This window comes from Notamacropus eugenii, chromosome 2, assembly GCF_028372415.1.
Source record: "Notamacropus eugenii isolate mMacEug1 chromosome 2, mMacEug1.pri_v2, whole genome shotgun sequence".
NCBI classification, from domain to species: domain Eukaryota; kingdom Metazoa; phylum Chordata; class Mammalia; order Diprotodontia; family Macropodidae; genus Notamacropus; species Notamacropus eugenii.
Window position 1 is genome coordinate 304,961,936 of NC_092873.1, and position 22,278 is coordinate 304,984,213.

At 51.7% G+C, this 22,278-nt stretch overlaps 1 protein-coding gene across 9 annotated transcripts; it reads right to left on the reverse strand.

The window, feature by feature from the left end:
* Nucleotides 1–5,075: 5,075 nt before the first annotated feature.
* SEMA6C (semaphorin 6C) lies at nucleotides 5,076–20,486 on the reverse strand. Of its 9 annotated transcripts, none has more exons than XM_072644774.1 (19): nucleotides 20,195–20,486; nucleotides 15,878–16,052; nucleotides 15,114–15,228; nucleotides 14,687–14,747; nucleotides 14,515–14,571; nucleotides 14,175–14,276; nucleotides 13,783–13,873; nucleotides 12,823–12,942; nucleotides 12,506–12,594; nucleotides 12,096–12,313; nucleotides 11,586–11,717; nucleotides 10,183–10,335; nucleotides 9,341–9,514; nucleotides 8,775–8,921; nucleotides 7,840–7,917; nucleotides 7,665–7,720; nucleotides 7,474–7,518; nucleotides 7,092–7,187; nucleotides 5,076–6,618 (listed from the first exon to the last, which is right to left on the reverse strand). In XM_072644774.1, exons 2-19 carry the CDS (start codon nucleotides 15,996–15,998, stop codon nucleotides 5,558–5,560), a joined length of 2,916 nt encoding a protein of 971 aa, XP_072500875.1. In that variant the 5' UTR covers nucleotides 15,999–16,052; nucleotides 20,195–20,486; the 3' UTR covers nucleotides 5,076–5,557. The 9 variants fall into 9 exon arrangements, with proteins under 9 accessions (XP_072500875.1, XP_072500874.1, XP_072500876.1 ...); XM_072644773.1 differs by having other exon boundaries at nucleotides 7,083–7,187; XM_072644775.1 differs by lacking the exon at nucleotides 14,175–14,276 and having other exon boundaries at nucleotides 7,083–7,187.
* Between the last annotated feature and the right edge of the window lie 1,792 nt (nucleotides 20,487–22,278).

A 22,278-nucleotide genomic window follows, 5' to 3' on the forward strand; every position in this document is an offset into this window, starting at 1 on the left:
TTCAAAGGGGTTGTGAACTTGTATGGAGAAAAAAAAATTTCAATATAATTGATTTCCTTTGCAATCCTATATATTTTATGCATTTAAAATCATTCAGAGAAGGGACCCATAGGCTTCACCAGACTGCCAAAGGTTGGGGAGGAGGCAGAAGGGTCCACGATGCAAAAAAAGTTAAGAACGCCTGTTATAGGAGTAGGTGAGCACGACCTAGTAGATTTGGCCAAAAGTTCCATGTTCTACTCACCACCCACCCCTAAAAAATATTTTCCTCAAAGCAAAATTCCTGGAAGAAGAATACTGGAGGGTGAGGTGGTAGGGCTAAAAGTTCACTGATTCTTAATGGAAGGAAAATAGGAACCACTTCCCTCAGGTTACCTCCTCTACCTGAGTCAGGGCCCTTTCGCCTCCAAAACTGGGAGCTGGTAGGTAAGATAACTTGTTTTAATGTGGGAACCCTCATATTAAAGCCAGTCCTGTTCATATATACAAGAAGTTCCAAAAATAACAAGGTGATTTGGCTAAGGAGTTCCCAGAGCAACCTATGGAGCTACTCACAATGAGGTTATATCCTGGTCATAATCCTAGGACCATGCAAGGGGGAGAATTAGGTAAGTAAAGAGAGAGACACTTAACAGCCAAAGCTGTTCCCTTTTCAGAGCTGCAGCCTGCTTGATGGGCTGAAGAAATTTTGTCTCTTCTCTGCAGGTTGTTTCTTAGCTGGTTCAGAATATTAGCTTAGTTCCAGAAACCCCTCTTGTTTTACAAATTCAGGAACCTGTTCTTGGTCGGCTTAATTCAGGAGAAATGCAAAGAAGAAACATGGGAAACTCTCCTGGGTCTTATTGAATTGTTGGTGAGATCAATCCCAGGAAAAATTGGGAGTGAGGGGCTGCTGACTGGCAGTATCTACAAAAGAACTGACTGCGATTAATCAAATGCATACCTGAGCCTTACTTGTTGGGGACAGGGTTGCAGAGACTATTAAAATCTCTCTAGGTATTATCATGCCTACTAAAAATAAGCAAATTATTTGGTCAGTTTTGTTCCTTGCCCTGAGTCCTCAGAATTTTGAAGGGTCAGTTTCTGATCTTTGGAGGGCAGAAACTAAATTATGAGTTCCAAGATGTATGATGAGGTACCTTGGGGACATTAATCTGAGTTACCACAGTATAGCTCAGGCCCCTAGTGACTAAACCTCCTTAGAGCCCACAAGGCAGAGCAGCTTTTCCAAGCTGGTGATTGCGGAACCTTCTGTGTTTCAAATCCCTAGAGCCTGTCACAAGGTGATGGACTCTGTCCCCCCAGGGCCCTGCTTTCTCCACAACTTTCTAAGTTGCCTCTGGGATCCTAGCTTGGAAATCCTTGCAGGAGAAATCGGCTGCTTCTTCTTGTCAGCTTCTGATCTAGTGAAGACCAGATCTAAAGTGCAAAGAGAAGACACCTATTAGCACTGATTTCTAAATCAGATTTACCCTTTTACTGATATCACTAATAATTTATTTGAAATCAGGTGAATTTTTTAAGTATGTGTGAATTGCACCCTGACAGTTCTTAAATTAAGAAATTAGCATTCATCACAATTAGCTTCAAATCGGACGCTGATGAAATGAATTCACTAATGGCTGTTCATTGCAGAAGATAAACTTCAAGTTTCATAAGACTGAAAGCGAAAATTACACTGGTGGTAGTCTTTCATTTGGCCATAATCTGCGTTAGCCCCATTTTACAGTTTAGGAGACTGAGGCTCAAAGGTGAAATGACTTGCTCAAAGTCACATTATGTATATCCTACTGCCCTTTGGATAAAATATCATCTTATCCTGACATTTAAAGCCCTTTACAATATGACCCCAGCTGACTTTTCCATGATTTTTTCATGTTAGTCTCCTGCAGAAACTTCCATTTAAACTAGGAGCATGTTGGCAGACCTGGAGGCAAGGGATCTGGGTTCAAATCCTGAATCTGCCATTTATTTCCTGTGTGACCTTAGGCCAATTGGATCTTAGTTTATTTCCCTGGGCCTATTTCTTCATCTGTAAAATTGGACCTTGTGAACAACTCCCAAGGCCTTTTCCAGCTCTAAATCTATGATCCTGTGACTCTCTTAACTTGGAAAAACAAAAACAAAAATGCTTTGGCAATATTTGTTCTTCCCCATAGAGACAGTGGAGAGATCATTGGGCACAGTGCCAAGAAGATCTCAGTTCAAATCCAGCTTCAGACACTTCCTAGCTGTGGTGACTCTGGGCAAGTTACTTAACCTCTGTTGGCCTTAGTTTCATCAATTTTAAAATGAGGATAATAATAGCACCTACCTCCTAAGATTGTTATGAGAATCAAAATTATTTGTAAAATGCCTGGCACATAGTAGGTGCTTAATACGTACTTGTTTACTTCCCTCCCCCTGCTCACATCAATTTTATTCTAGATACTGTTTATGAATTTATTTTTGAGGTAGTATTTACCACAATAGTGGCACTGGGAAGATTCTCCATTCCTTCATATTTCAGCTCTCACAATATGGTGTCTGGTTGTCTAGGTCACACTCTATTAGCAAAACTAGACTATATTGTTCAGATTCCTTGAATTGCTTAATTTACATGAATATGATTCCTTATACATAGGATAGACATTCTCCACATCTCCACCTATTCTATTCAACATTTATCAGTTCCTAAAATACAGGAGGCACTGTTGGGAATCCCCTTCAACCAATAGGCATTTATTAATAAGCACCTACTATGTGCTAAGCGCTGTAAATATGAATACAAAGAAAGAATTCCTCCTCTCAAGGAATCTGCATTCGGAAGACACTTCTTTCCTCCCTGTAACTGTGATTGTTAGCCCAAGGCTCTACGCCAAGCCCCCTTCTCTTTTCACTCAATACTATCTCAGTAATTTCATCAGCTCCCATGGGCTCAATTATCATCTTTATGTAGATGAATCTGAAATCTAGTTTCTCCCCTGAGTTAGTCTTGTCATCTCCAAATGCTTCTTGAACACCTCCAACTGATGTCCTTGCAAGACATCTCAAACTCAACATGTCCAAAACAATTCATTTTCTCACCCGGACTCTCCCCCACTTCAGAACTCCCGGATACCACCACCCACCTTAGTCATCTAGGTATTACAATCTCAACTCCTTACTCTCTTTAGCCCCATATCCAATCTATTTCCAAATTTTGTGATTTCTACTTTCACACTCTCTCCAATAGATTTCCTTTTTCTCCATTTACACGGCCAACCACCTAGAAAAGGACCTCCTCTCTTACTGGACTAATGCAATAAATGGTTTCCTTCCTTACCACCTTGGAGTGGTCTCCCCACTCCAATCTATCCCTGACTCACCAGGTCTCCTTCCCCTTGGGTTGACCCCTTCTTGGTAGCAGAGACTTTGTCTTTCTTGGTGTCGGGAATATAGTTAAGTATTTAAAAAATAAATGCTTGTTGGCCCACCGACAGAACCACTTCTTACCTAGAACGGAGTCCTCCCTCCCCAATCTCTCATTTTTTATTATGATCCCCGTTAAGCATTTACTATATTAGTATTATCGTATATTAAGCTCTTCCCTCACCTCTCAAAATACAACTACATTAAGATATACGCCACTCTTTTAGTTCAGTTTTGTTTGCTACACCGTCTCCAGCTTTGGAGAGCCAATTTCTGGACTGTATTACAAGTGTGCTACATTGTAGCCGCTGTAGTAACACTGCAGTCCAGTGTTGATCCCCGCCAACACACACTTCGGTTGAGAAATGTGATCTTTCGTTTTCCTGCATCTCCAGAGCTTAGCAGAATTGATGCTTATAATAAATATGTCGAACTGAACCGCTGACATTAGGCAGCAATGAAAAATTAGGGTAACTGGGATGGGGGTGGGGTGGGACTGAAAGCAGTAAAGGAGCTTCCTGCAATTAAAAACCGAGGCCAGGCCGCCAGGGCGGACGGATGGAAGCGGGCGGAGCCGATGCATTAGGAACTGGAAGGGCGCTTAGAGATCACCTAGAAACCACCTATTCATCTTGAGGATGAACTAAGTGAGGATGGCCAGGAACGCAGTGCACGTGGCAACAGCAGCCTCAGATTGGGCGGGGGGGCCAGCAGGAAGGCCGGGGGTGCAGAACCTGCACAGAACCGGCGGTGGGGAGGCCCAGATTTTAAAGCAGAAGTGGGACGCAGAGCTGGACCGACAAAAATGGGCGCGGGGGGATGTAGAAAAGGCAAAGCCCTCTGACCGTCCAGGGGCAAAGTCAAGGGGCAGTGGCCAGGAAAGTGATCGCAGGGGCAGGCTGCGAGCTGGAAAGGTGGATAGGTAGGCCGGCAGCTCCCAGCTCCCATCCTTCTGCGGTCGGCGCCAACCACGCACGGAGCCTCCTCCTCTGCCGCGCCGCACCTCGTAGCGCAGACCCCCACGTGGAATCCCCGGAGACCCGGCAGCATCCGCAGCTTAAAGGTCTACTCACGAGGCGCAGGGAGGGCGGGGCGGCAGAGTGGGGGGCCGGTGCGTCCTCCCCATTGGCCCTTCTCGATAACGGACGGGTGTAGTCAGCCAGCCCCGCCCCGAGGAGGGCAGGGCGGGGCCCGCCAGGAGCTGCGCGTGCGTACAAGGAAGCCCATTCCAGGCGCCCTCCCCGCGGGGCTGCGCGAGGATCGGGGTTTGAGCCCACGCTCTTCCTCCCCCGTGCAGTCCTGCCGCCGCCTGCACAAGCCCTGCTCACCGCCCAGACCCCAGCCGGTGCCCGCGAAGAGCTCGCCGCACGCTGGACTCCTCGCGCCCCGGGCCCAGCCCAGATTGTAGGCGCTGCCTCCCCCTTAGCAGCGTGGTCCCGGCATCCTCTTCCCGACCCTTGGCTCCACTCCCCCCCTCCATCTGCAGAAGTCCTGGAACCTTGGAAGTTGCCTTCCTGCACCCCCACCCACCTTTTCCTCAATTCCCTAATTGAGGAAACCTTTACTGATTAACTCCACTGGGACCTGAGCCACTGAAACTGTTTCACAAAGGCAGATGGAGATGTGTAACAGAAGCGGCCAAACCCAGACGAACATCATCCCCCCATTAGTGAACAGACAGTAGGTCTGAGGGCACATCGTTGTATTGGGGTGAGGAAAGGCTCCTACACAGTAGGAGGTGATGATGTCTCGGGCAGCCCCGAGAACACTGTACACTATACAGACGTACCCTACCCCAGTCCCCCAATCGTGGACATCCCCAGTCTGGGGGTCCCGGACTACGGAGGAAGCTGGGAGGGGAAGGGCTAAGGCAGCTTGGCTGGAGGAGATAAGGGTGGGAGCCCCAGCCAGCTCCCACTGAGTAGGGCTGGCTCACAGTGGTGGGAGGGAGAGGGAACGCCTCCCCCATTACCCAAAACCCTGGAGACTAGGGGTAACAGGGAAAGACTATGATGAGACTCAATAAATAAGCCCAAGATGGGCAGTAAGTACAGAAGGAAAGAGGTCCAGAGTCCAGGAAGGATGGAAGCAGGCAATGCCATTAGTGAGTTACTTGTCCGGTCAGGAGCCTTCATCGCCACACCCTTTCTAGGCAGGGTAGTTGCCTTCAATAGTTAAAATGACCATCAGGAGGGGCCTCTTGGGAGGGGGAGGTCACAAGGAGAGGAGCCTTTGGGGGCAGCTGTGGCTTCTCCACATCCACTCTCTTCAGGGCTCGTCCCCGGTATCCCTCAGGCCGACCAAGGTACAGAGGGTACCTTCCGTGACCCCCAGAATATCGTGAGGTTCCTGCTGAGGGCACTCGAGTCAGCAGGCCTGGGGGCACCCGGTGTGGTGAAGGGGATATGCCCCGGGTGCCCCCAATCCCAAGTCGAGGAGCAGGGGCAGAGAGTGGGGGGCGAGAAGGGGCTGGGCACTTCCCATCCGGGGGAATGTCCAGCCGGAGTGGAGGGATACAGTCTCGTGGGTGTGGAGACGAGCTGGAAAAGAGGGCATGGGCTGGCTCCGGTGGGGGGACACGGGGCTGCACCCGGGTAGCCAAAGGGAGGGGGGTATTATTTGGGGACAGAACCTCTGTCCCCTTCCTAGGAGGCTGAGGAGCATGGAGATAGCGAAGCAGTTCCTCTAAGGTGGTCACTTCCACAGCCTGACCAGGACAGCCAGGAGGCGGTGGCCTCACCAACACTCTCGGGGCAGGTCCAGAGCCACTTCGGGAGTGGGCAGAGGTGTCCTTGGCATTGTTCCCATTATGGTTCCACTCCCAAGGCCCCTGGACTGGTTGGAGTTGCTTGACTGGAAGCTCTGGTGTGGATTCAGGGGTAGGCAGGCAGCCTAGCTCTGGGGCAGGCATGCCCTCAGTGGGCGGTAGGAAAGTGGTATACAACTGGGGTACTGGGGGTGAGTCCCCATCCTTGGCTGGGGGAGGTGGGTCGGGACCCCCACCATGGAGTCTGGCCAAGCTTCGGAGAGAGAGGGGGCGGGGGAGTCCAGCGGTCTCCACATCCTTGTTTCCCCTGTGAGTGTGTCCATAGGCGTGACGACAAGCACAGGAGACCAGGAAACCAGAAATAGAGGCCCCCAGGGCAAAGGCCGCTGCCACACTGGCCAAGAGGAGCGGCACGGGGATGGTGTGAGGAGATGAGGCATGGGGAGGATCTCGGCGAACACCTAAGGGACAGAGAGAGACTCAGAGGTAGAAGTGGAAGACAAGGAAAGAGGTTATGGGAAAAGTGAGGAGAAATACCATCCAGACAGCTCTCTGAAGTCTTGACCCTCATCCCTTGAGATGCAGCCTCAACTCCACTGCACACAGCCTTGACCTCCCCTCCCAAACCACCAAACCACAGTCAGACTTTGGGGCAGCTCCTAGACACTCACACCCTCCCACACAGAAGGGATCCCAGGACTGAGGTGTCCTTGGGCCCTAATCCTGCCCCCCTGAAGCCATGCTGAGAACACCTTCTATACTCTGTCCATGCAGAGGGAGTCGGTGCTGAGAGAGGAGGCCCAGGTCTGAGGAGGGAGGAGGCAACCAACGGAACAGTATTAGTAAGAAGCAAATGACGGCCCACTAAGGTGTTAACTTCCCTGGGATGCAGCAACCCCCACCCAACCACAACCCCCTCCATTACCTGCCTTACCCTCTATGTGAGCCCGAAGAGTGGAGGGCGGGGACCAGGGGTGGGCATCATTTGGGGGACTGGGGGCCTCAGGGGGAGGGCTGGGACCCAGAGGCTCTGGTGACAGAGACCAAGTCAGAGCCAGTGAGGTCACTACTCTCAGTCACTTTCCCCAGAACAATTCAAACAGATGGATTAGCCCGCCCCCCCCCCCCTCACTGAACCCAGGAGTCCAGGAGTCCCGCCTCAGCCACCCCCCTCAACCCTGGGATCTGGAAGATTAAAGGGAAGAGTTGCTGACCTCCCTGCTCACCACCCCCACCCAGCAATTTCCCATTCTTGGGAAATAAGGGAGTAAGGGTTAAGCAATCTGAACGTAAGATTCTGAGAGGGGAGAACTCACCATAGGCAGAATCCCCGGGTCCTGAATGACTCCCAGCGGCCCCATCTGTGAGGTGGGGGAAAGATGGAGATCAGGAATCTGATGCCAGAGTTGGGGAAGAGGCAGAGAAAAGACTGAGAGACGGTGAGAAGGGGACAGCTGGGATACAGCCCCAGCCTTGTCAGGGTGGTGGCGGTCACAGCTCCCCTTACCGTGGCAATCTCCCTCCTCCATGATTTCCCTGTCCCCATCCCACTCCAGGTCAGTCCTGGGGAGGAAGAAAAGTTCACCACTCAACTCAATCCTGCTTTCACTCCTGCATTCAACTCTCCCACTGCCCCTCACTGCCAGCCCTCAGAAATGGAGACCCACAGGTCCCTCACTCACCAGGCAGGTCCCCTGACATCCATGCAGCCTTTGAAGCTTCCCCAGCCACAATATGGATCCTGGGAGTCAAGGCAGCTTCTGAGGGGAGAATGAATCCCACAGGTCTGGGGAAGAAGCAGGGAGCAGGGGAAGAATTCTTCCCCTTTACCCCACGTCTTGGCTCCCATAATATTAGTAATAGTAACTAGTATTTATGTAGTTCTTCAAAGTTTGCAAAAAAAGATTATTTGAGCCTTAGAATCCTATGATTCTACAGACGTTATCATCCTCATTTTACAAGTCAGTAAACTGAGGCTCATAGAGATGAAGTAACCTGTCCTGGTCTTGGAGTCTGTAAATATCAGAAGCAGGATTTAAGTCTGAGTTTTCCTGTATGAGTCCAGCATTCTACCCTCCACAGCAGAGGTGTCTCACTCATGACCCAGCCAACAAAACTCCCAAATTTAGGCTAGAACCAGATTAAAATGCAAGTGGAAAAATATTTAACAAGATAAATAAAAGTGCAATAAAACATAGATAATGTTAATTTGTGGTTTTCTAGGCAATGTGCGGCTGGCCCTCGAGATCCCTTTCTATTTGAGTTTGGCAACACTGCTTCATGGCACCATGGTTCTTCCCCATTTTAATCTCCCTAGATTCCAACCTCCCCAAACCTGTGTCTGATCCCTTTAAATGCAGCACTCCTTATATTACAAGCTACCCTACCCTGCTGTGATCACTCCATCACATCTCCCACAACCTCTCCCAAAGTGGGCTCTGTCCTCTCTTGCCCCCCATCCCCACTGCTCTCTACCTAAAACACATTCTCTGGCTCTTCCAATCCATCCTCCCAACTCCCACTACATTTCCTAGACCCTCCCACCATGTTCCCATCAGTTCTCTTTGTCCCTAAGTAGCCTACGTACACCTCAGCTCCCCTCCCCAGCATCTCTTACCTTTGACAAGCCCCATGCTGGGTACATCGACTGAGAGGCATGTGGACAACACAGCCTGAAAAGGCCACAAAGAGCCTGTGGCCATCAGGATCCAGCACCAGTCCAAGAACCCGGCGGGCCAGTTGTGGTGATCGTTTCCCACCACACCTGAGAGAGGGACAGAGGTGGGGACTTAGGAGTGGGGCTCCTTGCACAAAAGTGGACAGTGAAGAGACAGACCAGGCAAAAGATGAGTTGGAACCTCTGTGTTGGGGCTCCCCATATGCTCCCCAGGACATCTGTTCTCCCAGTGGAGAATCCCTTTCTCCTCCCCACTAATGACTCCCAAGCATCCTTTACGGTCTTCTTGCCAAATCAACTGAGATAACACATATAAACTGGCCTGTAAACCTTCAAGTGCTACATTAAAAGCAGCTTTTAGGGTGGCCAAGCCCTTCTTGAGTCCCCAGAGAAGGTACTCCAGTGTTCAAGTCCTGAGGCCTATTGCTTCCCACTTCAATTTCACCAATGTGTTCCACACCTAACCCCAGGGATAAAAAATGGAACCTGGCTTTCAAAGACCTCACCGGGAAGAGCTGTAGGTGTCAATCTCCTCCAACAAGATGGGCTCGGCATTACCATACCCCCCTCCTGGGGGGAGCACCTTCAGTACTGTCCCATCCTCAGTACCCAAGAAGAGGACAGTGGTATTCCCGTAGCGGCCAGCTCCTCCATCCACAGCCACCTGTGTCAGCAGGGCTCTGGAAAGGTATAACTCCCAAGTCAGTAAATGAAACGGGAGCGTCATATTGCAGACCTAAGATGGTCAAATTGAAGAGTCTGCCCTCTCCAGTGATTCCACCAGATCATTTGATGGGAGAGCCATATTGGGCAGTGCCTGTGGGTCTAGATGGCTCTACCATGAAAAGTCATATGGAAAGAGGTCACAGTGAGACCATGTTAATCAAAACTGATTGGATAGTAGAGGTAGGATAACATTTATTCCAAATCGTTCATTATACAGATGAGAAAATTGAGGTCCAGAGAGGGGTGTCTTGTCAAAGACCACACAATACGTGGGAAATCCAAGACCAGAACCCATTTCCTGAGTACCAGTAATAACACTCTTTCCATTACACAACATTAACTCCCTTCTCTGCTGCTCCCAAGGAGTGGGGCTGGGAGCCACTTTACTCTCCTTTCCAGAGGAGAACTGGGGAGGTCTGGGTTTCCCTGCTCTCCAGAGTCATTTCACCTTATACTCCTCCATTTCCTAATTGGTTTCCCCTCCTGAATCACATTTGCCAGGTCACACAAAAGAGGGGTAGCCTGGTGAGCTGCCTTCCTCACCTTTCCCTCACCCCTTTTCTCTACCTAATTCCTTGCCAGCCTTCCCACCCTCTTTCCCTTCTGATCCACCGCTGGATACCTGCCAGTACGGGTGAGAAGGGGCCGATGGGTGGCAGGTGGCACAGCAGGATCCAGCAGTGGGTGAGCCTTGATGAAAGTCAGGACTTCGTCAGGGAGGTCCCGGGAAGAAGGAAATGAAGCCGCTCTACCCACCCCTGCACAGGACCCTGGCCTGAGGGATACATAAAGGGTAGTGCTCAGGACAGGATGACTAGATACTGTGGTATTCCCAGGATCCCTGTGTATCTGGGACTCTGTGGTCCTTTCACTACATCCTGTAACCCACATCCACTTCATTCCTCAATCCCATCTCTGCAATTTGGGAGACCAAGGAAACTTGCCTCAACACTCCACCACCCCTTTCTTGCTCCCACTACAGGTTCTCCTGCTCAAGTTCCCTGTCCTCAGATTCAAGGGTCTCTCTCCCCAACCCCATTCTGTTCACAGACCAATCCCGTGTCTCCAACTAGCTACTGGACATTTCCTATGAGAGAGCCATGGGCCCTTCAAACTTACAGAAATGAGCTTGTTATCTCCCCTACACCCACAAATACAACCTCAACTCCCCCACTTCTCCAACCTTCTCTATCTGTACCAAGAGTCTCACCATCCTCCCAGTCAGTCACCCTTCATTTCTCTCCCCACCCACCATGCCATCATTCACATCCAGCTGCCGAGGATTGTTGACTCTACCTCCATGGAACCTTGTGCATCTATCTTCTTTCTTCTACTGACCACACCCACCACCCTAGTGCAGGCTGCCATCACCCTGGACCACTGCACCTTATTGCTTTTTTTTTTCTTTTCTGCAATGAATCCTCCACCTAGCTGCCAAAACCATCTTCCTAAGCCATAGGTCTAACCCTTAAGATTTTTCAGCTCAAAAACATTCAATGGTTCCCTAAGGCCTCTAGAATAAAACACACACCACTCAGCTCCACATTTAAGTCCCTTCTGCACATTGCTCTAACTTCTCCACCTTTATCTGAGATAACTTCCCTTCACAGACACTAGATTCCAGTCAAACAGGACTGTTTCCTGTTCCCTGAACTTGGCTCCCAGTCTCCTGTCTCTGGGTTAATAGAAGCACTTCTTTAAGCCTGGAATGCTCTTTTAATCTTGGTCTTTTCTTCTTTCAAGATAGCTCAAGGGGCCCTTTCCAGTTATCTCTAGCCTCTCTCCGCTACAGGAGGGAGACGCAATACTCAAAGATTTCTAGGATTTTTTATCTGATATTTTTTTGAACTATTGTTTGAATTCATGTCCCACCCCCTACCCCCCACAGAAGGTAAACTCTGAGGGAAGCAGCAATTTTCTTTCCTTTTTTACCCCTAGCCCAGGGCTTTCCCCATGGTAGGTGCTTAACAGTTTCATGAACTGAACAGACACTATCCCATCCCCACCGAAGCTGCCCATAGATACCTGGGTGAGGGGACCCTGTCCTCAGGCACAGGGGTCCAGGCCCCATCTGGGCTCCTCTGCTCCTTGAACTTGCCCTCAAACCCATGTTCAATGTCATCCAGGTAGAAGGCACAGACAGCAGAACCAGGGATGCTATAGGGTACCAGGAAAATGTGGGAGAGGAACTATGTGAGCTGGGTCTGGGAGAAGGCAAGGAATACTCCCTCCCAGGTCACCGACCATCCTAGGTACGGGAAACAGGAGCTACCACCTTGCTCTGTGGTGACCTTAAAAGAGGATAAGCTTGGCCACAAGTCGAGTTGGGATGCAGTAAGCACAGATTATGGAAGATGGCATATTGCTTAGGATGGCTCCTGCTTATTCCACCCTAACTGCTGACCTGAATGAGGAGTGCTATAGTGTTTGGGGTGGGTTGGCCATATTGTTTGGGGTGGGTTGGCCATATTGTTTGGGGTAAGTCAGCCATATTGGTTAGGAGATCTTCCACACCTACTTCACATGCCTCCCAACCTGTTGGTCTGGGTGGTGAAGACCCCAAATAGAGCAGGACGTCCATGCAGAGGGACAGGCCCAGTCAGGGCCTGCAACACATCAAAGTAGAAGGCAGAGTCTCCAGGGACAGAGCAGTTGAGCCGAAGCTTCAGAAAAGATGTCCAATGGCGGTCCAGGGCCCGGGGGGAGCCGCCTACATCACGCTTACACACACGAGCTACACGAGAGAACTGTACCTAGTGGGGAGGAGATCAATGACATACCAGGATAAGTGTTGGGGGCAGGGTGGAAAGAACAGGGGAAGAAGATCTAGACAAAAAGGGAGAGTTAAGGTATAAGTTGTATGGGGAGAAACAGCACTAAGTGTGCCAGGACAGGGTGAGCAGAGAAGAGTCTTCCCTCCTCAAAGTAGGGTCCACTCTGCTTACCCGTCCCAGCCGAGCATCCTCCACAGAGACTTCTCGGAAAAAGAAGTAAACATGGTCTCTGTGCTCCACGGCATGGACAAAGTGTGGCTCTGGGGAAGAGAGTGATGAAATGGGGAGTGTCTACACAGGTCTCCTCCAGCTCTAGGATCTGATAATGATTACCCTCCATCCCTCAATACCCTGGTACCTCTCGCAACCCCACATGCCCATGTAACATCCTTTAGGAGATTTCCTGCTCCTCCCCGGACCCCACTATATCCCATTGAAGGATCCAGGCCACCCCTTTTATTACCTCCCCAACTCTGATCCCCCCTGACCTCGAAGCCACTTGGAGTCGTACTTGGCGGAGCGGAGAGGGGGCTGAGGGCCAAAACTTCGATAAACAACAGCATCGCTGGCTTGGAAATCTGCAGCTGTGGCTGAATAAAGACTACCCTCTGGAGGGAGCATCCCAAGGTCATGGGAGGTCATCATAGAAAGATGGAGATGGAAGAAGTAAGGGGTCGTGCTGTGTCCTAACTGGCCCCCTCCTCAGGCTTCTTACTCCTTCCCTACCACACACTCTGCCATCCAGTGCCATGGACCTCCTCGCTGTTCCTTGCACAAGACTGCCCATCTCCTGACTCTGGGCATTTTCACTGGCTGTTCCCCACCCCCATCTCTTTCTCCTGACCTTCTTGGATTTAAATCCCGGCAAAAATCTCACCTCCTCCAGGAGGCCTTTCCTAATCGCCCTTAGCGCCCCTGCCTCTCCTTTTCTGGTTATCTCCAATTTATCCTGTATAGTCTTGCTGGTACACGGTTGTTTGCATGTTTCTCCCATATTAGACAGTGAGCTCCTGGAGAACAGGGACTGTCTTTTGCCTTTCTCTGTACTCCCAATGCTTAGGACAGGGTTTGGCACACTGTGGCACATGTTTATTAAGTCCTTGTTAATAAATGCTTGTTAATTGTTTCATGAAAGGAAAGGAGGAGATCTAATGGAAGGAATACATTGATACAAGTTGGGGGAAACACAGGAGAACACAGCATGTCCCAGAAGGGTATGAACACATTTGACAGACGTGTTTTGAGATATTCTAACAGCACATTCACACCCCACTTTCTCCACCCCCATACATATACTTCAGGGGAATTCTCCACTCATCCTCAAAATTCCTGTGGGTGTTGAATGATAAAGATGTGGAATTGGTGGGGGATGCGGGGGGCAGGAAGGTGGCTGTTAGTGTCTCTCAAACACTACCTTTCCTTTACCCTACCATCCTATAACTTTTTACCTGCAAAGATGGCGACACTGGACTGTGTGGCATCAAAGGGGCATCGAGCTTGCCCACTCAGCTCCTCGCCCTCCTGTTGCAGGGAAGAGATCTGAGGTGGGAGGAAGGGGAAAGTGATCCTGAGGCCCTTGGGTGTCTCAGGTAGTAAACGGAAAACCAAAGGTTTCCTCCTTCATCCTCCTTAGTCCCACTTATGCCTTCTTCATTATTCCTGTCCCTCCCCTCATTCCAAGTTCTCCTGGGTCTCCTCCATGTCTCCTATGCCTGGGCCTTATACACAATCCAACCCTACTCTAAAGCTTGTCCCTCCCCATAGTTATTATTCATTAATTCATTTCTTCTGCACCATGCCCCCCCCATGCCTGGAACCCCATTCCCTCCAACTCCCGTACCCCATAGCTTCGGCACATGGGGCTGAATGAATTTGTCCCGCAGGCAAGAAGGGTCCGGGAGTCCCGGGGAACGAGGACACGGATGTAGTTGTAGCACTCGTCCTAGGGGCCCCAGGAGGTGGGACCAGAGGTCAGAGGTCACTGAAGGTAACAGGGGGACTGGGCATTCTGGGATCCCCAAGGGCAAGAGAAGGGCTGGGGACTGGACATGCCAAGCATTGTTCCCTTTGGGTGGTTTCCCCTGTGTTCTGGGAGAGGAAGGAAAAGAGGGCTTGGGAGAAGAGGTCATGGGGGAAGCAGACCCAAAGCCCACCGCCCAATCCCTCATCACATCCCTCACCCTCAGCTTCCCTCGAACAGCACAGTTCTCCACATCCTGACTTCTCCATGTCAGATACTGATGGAGAAGAGAAGGAAAGAGGTTTTGTGAAGAAAGCACCAATTCTAGTGATTGACCCATATCCCTTTCTGCTCCCTGATTCCAGAACCCAAACTGTCCCTCAGTCTCTCACCTTGTCTGGTACCAGCCCTTCCCAGGGTTGAGCTTGAAGATCAAAGGAGAAAACATGATCCCTAAAGGTACAAAGAGGGAGTGGGTCAATACATCAATATTTGATGTTCCCTGCCACCCCCCCCCAACTTTCCATTTCGTAAACACTCGTATATTTAGCCAGGTTCAGACATTCATGAAACTCCACAGACAAGTACAGCCACCTCTCCTACACCCGTTCTTCATCTAAATGTGTCCTGTGACCCACATCTCTGGACATACTGGCTTACAGCAGGTCCTTATCATATCACATTATGGTATGTCTTTGTCCCAGTGTCCATATATCAACTTTGCCTCTGTGTGAATGTATTCACATTTGCTACTCTCCCTACTCCATGTTGCCAGCTGCCACGTCTATGTTTAGTCCATGCATGTTACATGCACCTTACCGAGCAGCTACCAGCAGCGTCTGGTTCAGGATCAAGAATCTCTGAAAGTCCAGACCCAGCTCTCCAGCCACAGCATCGCCTTCTAAGCCCCGGAACCAGGATAATGGCGATACACCTGATAGGGAAGGAGCAGAAAGGAGAACTATTTGGGTTGCCAATGCCTCACCTCAAAAACCTTTTCCCCAACCCTCTGAGAAGAGAAACACCTAAACTCCCTCCCCACAAAAGAGAGAAGCTACTTGATTATGGATGGAGCAAGTGTATTGATTTCTTCCTGCTCACTATTCCCCAGTCTGCCTCCTAGCTGCTTCCAGAATGTTATCCATCACCTCTATGTAACCAAATTCTATCCTTCCGTTCAGAATCAGATCAAGTCTCACCCCCTCTGTTAAACCATCTCTCGCCACTCCAGCAAACAAGGACCTCTCCATCCTCCAGACTCCTATTGCTCATTGTTGCATGCACTACTCTCTTAGTGATTAAGGATCACTGCTTGTCTAGTTCCCTAACTTGTTTTTCTCATCACCCTGACTAGACAGGGCCATGTCACATTCATTATATTCTCCACCATCTAGCCCAATGTCCTCACTCAATAAATAATTAATTACTGATGGATTAATATGAAGAACTAATGTGGAACCCATATTGGGCAATGGAGGGACAGTGCTTGAATAGGGGGCGGGGATAATGTCTGGGGGGGAGTCTGAGCCAGCCAAAGGCAGATATGGAAGAGAAGGGCTGAGCTGGACATGGCTGCCACTTACCTTGGAGGTCAGAGGTCACTAGAGGGAGGGGATCCTGGGGGAATGTGGCCTGAGTTCGAGGAGATGAGGAGAGTAGTGAGAGCAGGAGCAACAAGGACGTGAAGGGAGGGCCACGGGGCATCCTGGGCAGGCCGGCTCAGGCCCCAGGTGGCACTCTCTCACCCATATGTCAAGCCTGGGAAAGAAGACAGAGAGAAAACTGAGGGGACAGGGCTGAAAACCTGGACTCACTGGGAGATTTAGAGCCAAGGGGGCGGGCACCAGGGTTGTTTCTTTTCTGTATTTTGGTCTTCTCAATCAGGGATATGGATATAACTCCTCCCTTGATCTATCCCCAAGGGACCCTAGAGAGGGGAGGGGATCCTTCCCTACACCTGTCCCAACTATGCCTGTCACTGTCACTCAAGTTCCATCCACTCTAACAGGAACAAACCGGCTGCCACTGGGAAAGACAGACCCAAGTTATGACCTCAGGTAAGGTCAAGGCATAGCCCCTTTCCTCCCCCTCCCTGCCTAGTCCCTCAGTTCCTCTCTCTGGGTCCCCAGACTTTCTCTGGTTGATTCCCCTCATCCCCCCACCTCCCTCCACCAAACCTTCCCTGTTATAATTAGATGTGGGGGGGGGGGGAGTGGAGTGGGGGTGGAGAAGGTGTTGAAGCCTCACATTATAAATAGTAGTTCCTGAGGACCATTTGAGGGAGAAGGAACAAGTCTACCCTTGCCCTCTCCTAACAGACCTTCCTCAATACAGCCTCCCTGGCAGCCCAGTGTATAGGTGTGAGGGACACACTGTGCCCATATCTCATTCTAGGTTTGGAAAAGAATATTCTGATATTCAGGTGTGCTCGTGGCTCTTTGCTTAGTGAGAAATGTGGAATGCAGGGGGTTGCTGCCCTGATCCAGGCACCACTCCCCAGGACTAAAGGTTCAGAATGGGACAGAGGACCATCTTAGCCAAAAATGAATCTGCATCAAAGCCAATTTGAAGGCTATATTTAGTTCTGGCTGCAGCTGTCTCCCCAGACCCCCTCCCTTCCTTGTCTCTCTGGCCCCCCTGACCCAGTATATTTGCCTTTGAGGGGGAAGTACCACCCGTGGGGACACTAGGAAGAGAGAGAGAGCTGGAATGGGAGGAAGGGTCGGACAGCCTCATCTTCCCCTCCTCATCAGGCGGCCTCTGAATTAACCTATAAATAATTCAGCCAGCAGCCAGAGGACCAGAGCCCAGAGCCAGGGGAAGAGATAGATGGGGTAAGGGTGGGAGTGGAGGGAAAAGAAAATCCTGAGAGATGGAGACATGGCTCCCCTCCCATCAGCCTTTTGAAACCGCTTAGCCCTAGTTTCAACCAGCTCTGGATGGGGGAGGGGGGGAAGGGAGATGGAAACATAATAGTAACTTCAGACTTTGGCCAGTGATTGCTGCTCTGAAACCTTTGGGTGGGGTGCCAGGAGGTACCCTACCCTTGTCCTTTTAGCAGATATAAATAGGGATACCTTTATAATCTAACTCTCCTCCTCCAGATGAAAGAACTGGGAACCTTGTTGTTCTGAGATCCCAGCTCCTCTCTTCTCTGCCTCAGCCCTCCAGCAAGCTCCATTCCCTGAGTCAGGAACCCAGGTGTCCCCTCCCTCCCCCTGGAGAGTCCCCTCCCCACATATGACATCATCTGGGGGAGGCTAACGTCAAATAGGGACCCCAGAGGCTCGAGGAAGGGAGGGGGCAGAGACACCTAATGATGGCCCCCTCCCCTGAGAGGACAGCAGCCAACTAACGACCCTCCAGACTCACAAGCCATAAGGCCCCCCTCTTTTCAGGATGTAGACACTCCCCTGGAGACTCTCCTGTTGTCCTTCCCATTACTCTCACACCTTTCCTCCTCAACACTATGTTGCCCTTGACAACAAATAGTATCGCCCTGGAATGACTTTGGTCTCTGGACAAGGAAGAGATCTTCCCTGCTTCCTGGGCCACATTCCCTCGTTTCACCTCCCTACCAGAGACACCCTTTTTTTTACCTGGAGTTGTGACTCTTGTGAAGATCTAATAATAGGTGAGTGATAAGAGGTCATCCCCATCCCCAAAAAGCTGATGCCAATGCTCCAGAGGGAGGAGAGACCCGTGAAGGGCAAAGGGCAGTGTAAGGAAAAGGTAGATGTCAAGAGTGGGGAGAAGCAGGTGATGCAGCATGGACAGAGCAGCACATAGCGGATCGTGGTTTGAGAAGCAAAGGTTGCCAGGTATTGGTCTCTTGGGGTCCCCTTCCTGCCTAGGAGGTACTAGGCAAAGGGAACACCTGAAGCTACTGGACAGGCCTAGGGGAGAGAAGGAAGCAGCCAGGACAAGACTCAAAAAGGTGAATGAAGGACTCGTAGGCTACTCCTCAACAGAATCCTGGAAATACTTAGCAAAAAGGCCCAAGCTGGGAACCAAGACAATAGAGGCTTATTTGCATCTCATTTGCATGCTTTCATCTTGAAGCAAAATGTGCAGAAAGCATCCCTCCACTCCCCACCATCCGGCCACTGGTGGTGCTTCCTAGTCTTCTGACAAAGGCCTATCAGCTCTTGCTCCTTTCCCCAGAGCTCCCCAGTACCCCCAATCTCAGCTGCTTTCTGCACAGGATACCTAACGCCTTTTCCCCCCACTTCCCATGGTTGATCTGTGTTGGCCTGGCCTGAAAAATACGTCTGGTTGGGCTTCACACTGGTACCTTCGTTCTCACCTGCAGGGCTAGGGGAGCCCTCTGCAGCTTCTTCTAGGCATTAGCAGGATGAATCCACCTACTCCCAGGGCCTCAAACCCCTCTCCAGTGCCCATACCACCCCCACCTTGACCTCAGTGGCCTCTGACTCCCATTGTGGAAGCAATATTTGTGTGTGTGTATTGTATGGGGTGGGGGGTGGGGAGAATGGTAAGCAAGGTGAGATTGGAGAACAGAAAGAATCAGCATCCTGAGTCTCTTAACCAGCCAGATCTCACAGGGGCCAGACTCGCCTGGGCTCACCTCCTGTGTAGAAGAGGAAGCTGGCCCCTCTTCTCGCCTCAGGCTCAAAGCCACCTCTGGGGAGTGGCTGGGGTCACAGCCAAAGAGTCTGGCAGGAGGGATGGGGAGGGGGGGCCTCCCACCCTGGGACAATAGCAGGAAACCCTCAGCCCTGTAGTCCAGCCCCCTGTCCCCCTTCCTTTCAGGGAGGGGGGGCTTTACTGAGGAGGGGCTTAGGAGAACCATACCCTCTCTCAGACACTTCCCCCTCCTCTCTCTTCTCTGGTTCTAAATAAACAGTGACTCTACCATTCCCGTCATCCCCAGAGCAAGGATAATCCAGGTGTCTAGACCCCTGCATGAGGTGGGCACAGTGCCAGCTGATGGAGAAATCTCCAAATTGCCCCCTCCTTCCCATCTCTGGAGCTCCAAACGTAGAGGCCAGGGGGCCTGGGGGTGAATGTCTGCTGCCTGGGACTCTGTCCCAGAGCCACGTTAGCGAGAGGAGGGGCTTGGGAGGGGGTGCCTGCAGGCAGGGAGCTGACAGGGGTGGGGGGAACCAGAGGATAGGACAGCAGATTCAGGGCTTCAGAAGACTAGAGAAAGGGTGGCTGGAGGCAAGAAATAAGAAGGTTTAGGTGAGACAGAGCTAAACTGGTAGTCACTGGGGCCCACAAATGGATTCTACCATTTCTGCCCTCTTCAGTTGCAACCTAAAATAACAAAGTTCTAGGGTGGGTTTGGGATTGGGGCTGGGGTCAAAACCCTTCAGGAGGAAAAGAACTTCTATAAATACCACCTTATATCGGATTACTCTGAGCTGGGGCCTGGGGTCCCTCCCTCCAGGACTCAAGTCTCCTCTCCCTACCTTAAGGAAAGTGGCTCAGCCAGGACATCAAGGTCCAGGAATGACTTCTCCCCTCCCTTGCCCACCCCCTTCAATTTCTGGAGCCCGGGTTTCCCTGTTCGGTAGGAAAGGGCTTAGCCCATCGATTCAATTCACTTTAGACACGGCACCCCACTCCCCCGATCTGATCTCGGAAATTATTCCCTGTCCCCCCATTTGTGTACAGAAGATAAAACCCCGAAAAAGCTTCCCACAAAGTTGGGGCCCAGGGGACTGTGCCAAGGCTCCTCGGTGTCCCTGGGTCTTCGGTTCCCCAGTCCTGTCTTGCGCCCCACGATCCCCGCGCACAGCCCGGAGCCTGCCCCCCGCGGCTTGCGGGGACCCCGCCTCGACCGCTCCCCCAGCCCCCGTGCCTGCTCCGCTGCCCTCCCTCTCTCCAGCCCTGGCCCCCGGCCCCCGGCCCCCGGCGAAACCGCGGTTACTTGCCCTGGAAGCCAGGTCCGTGGGGAGGAGGCGGCGGCCGCGGCGGCCGCGGGCTCGAGAGTCCGGGGCTCGGGAATCCCAGGGGTCCCGGTTTTAGGGGTCCGGGAGCGGGGATCCCTGGGAACAGGGAGAAGGTCTCGGTTTGGGAGGAGGGGACAGGCAGCCCGGAGCTGGGGGCTCCGGGTGGGCTCCCGGGTCTCGAGAGTCCGGGATCCGAGCCGCAGAGCCCACTCTGACCGCGGCTCCGCGGAGGAAAACAATGCGACCGCCCGGAGCTCTCGGCCCTGGCCTCGGCCGCCCCTCCCTCAGGCGGCCCCAACCCCGCCTCCAGACACGCCCCTCGCTCACGACACCCAATCCGAGCCCGGGAGAGCTGTGAAGAGACCGCCCTCTCCACAGTCTCGTGGCCAATCGCAGGGTCCCGCGCTCTGAACACCTATCTCCGAGGAGCAGCTGAGGGTGGGGGGGCCTGCCCGAGAGGGAGGGAGTCGGGGAGACCGAGAGAGAAAAAACAGAGACCTTCAGAGGGGAGAGACCGAGGGACGGGGGAGAGCGGCCCTTCTTGCCAAGGAGAGGCCGTCGGGAAGAAAGCACTTGGGGAAGAAGGAAGGGATGACGAGACGAGGAGAGAAAGGCCGGAAAGCTGGGCCCCCGCGGCTGTCTCGCTCTCTCCCACCGTCTCCTCCCAGACCTGGCCTTTGTGAACCCAGACGGGGGCCCGGGGATGGCTGCCCCCGGCCCTTTGGGTGACCTCCGGGGTCCCCCCACAGGCACATCCCCGAGCCGACGATCCTCCTCCCCCAACCCGGCACGCAGCCCCCAGTGCTGGGCCCAGCCCTCCTCCACCCCAGGGAAACCTCCCGTTTCTCCAGCTCTCCTCTGAAGCCTGGACCAGGGTCTATGGTGCCAGGAGTTGGGGAGGAAGGACAGATGTTTGTGAGCCACGAGCACGAGGACCCGATACAAACTGAAAGAGTGGCAACTCTATGGGGAGGAAAGTCTGTCCAATTCCACTGGGGCTGGATCAGGGAGGAGCTGGGGTGGGGTGAGGAGAGAAAGAAAGAGCCGGACAGGATGGACCCAGCGGGCAATAGGGTGATGGAGAAGGACAGGTAGAAGGGACTGGGTTTAATGTGAGGACAGAGGGCCACCAAAAGCCAGCAACAACACAGAGGCATAGACCGAACTCAGGGCTCAGTCCCAGATGCAGAAAGACACAGAAGCAAACCCCATTCAACCTCCCCTCATTAACCTTTCCTGGCATAGCCCGATTTGACACTTTTCACATTCCGTTTCCCAAGCTCCTAGGCTTTCTTCACCATGGACACTGGCATCTCCTAGTCATTTGTCCAGTGGCAAAGCAGAACACTGCTCTCTCCATCCCCACTCCACCACACCCCCTACAAAGCCCTTTTGATTCCAGGAATGCTAGCATGGAAAGAGGGAAGGCTCTTTCAGGCATCTCCCTTGTTGTCCCCACCTTGGTGATGCCTGCTCAAGATTCCTTCCTGTGTGGGTCTGGGATGAAAAACATTTTTGAAATTCTGGGAACAGAGGGCAGCTGGGGGGGGACCATTGGAATTTTTGACTTTTTTTCTCTGAGCTTCCCCCTCACTTCCTAGTCTCCGGAGAGGGGGAGGATGGGCATGGCAGGGTCTGTTCTTCCGGGCAAGACATGGCTAAAGCAGCGTCAGAGTGGGTAGCCCTAGACTAATCAACAAAGGCAGAGAGTGACATACACAGGAGAGAAACATGCAAAGAAAGAGAGAGGGAAACAGGACAGAGGCAGAAAAACACAGAGAAACTGAGAACCAGAGTTAGTGAGACAGCTGTACTTTCCCAGAATGATTCTCTATGAGCTCTGGATTCATGGTACTGGATAGGCACTAGTGCTGGGATACAGAATGAGATAGACAATGGGGAAACCCAGAGAGGAGACCTGAAAAAAGGAAGTGAGCAAAATACAATGTAGTTTTAGGACATAGCTCCAGCCTCATTTCAATTTATCAGGTACTTATTTACTGAGTAATAACATATTTGCCTAATGCTTCAAGGTTTACAAAACACCTAACATACGTTGTCTCATT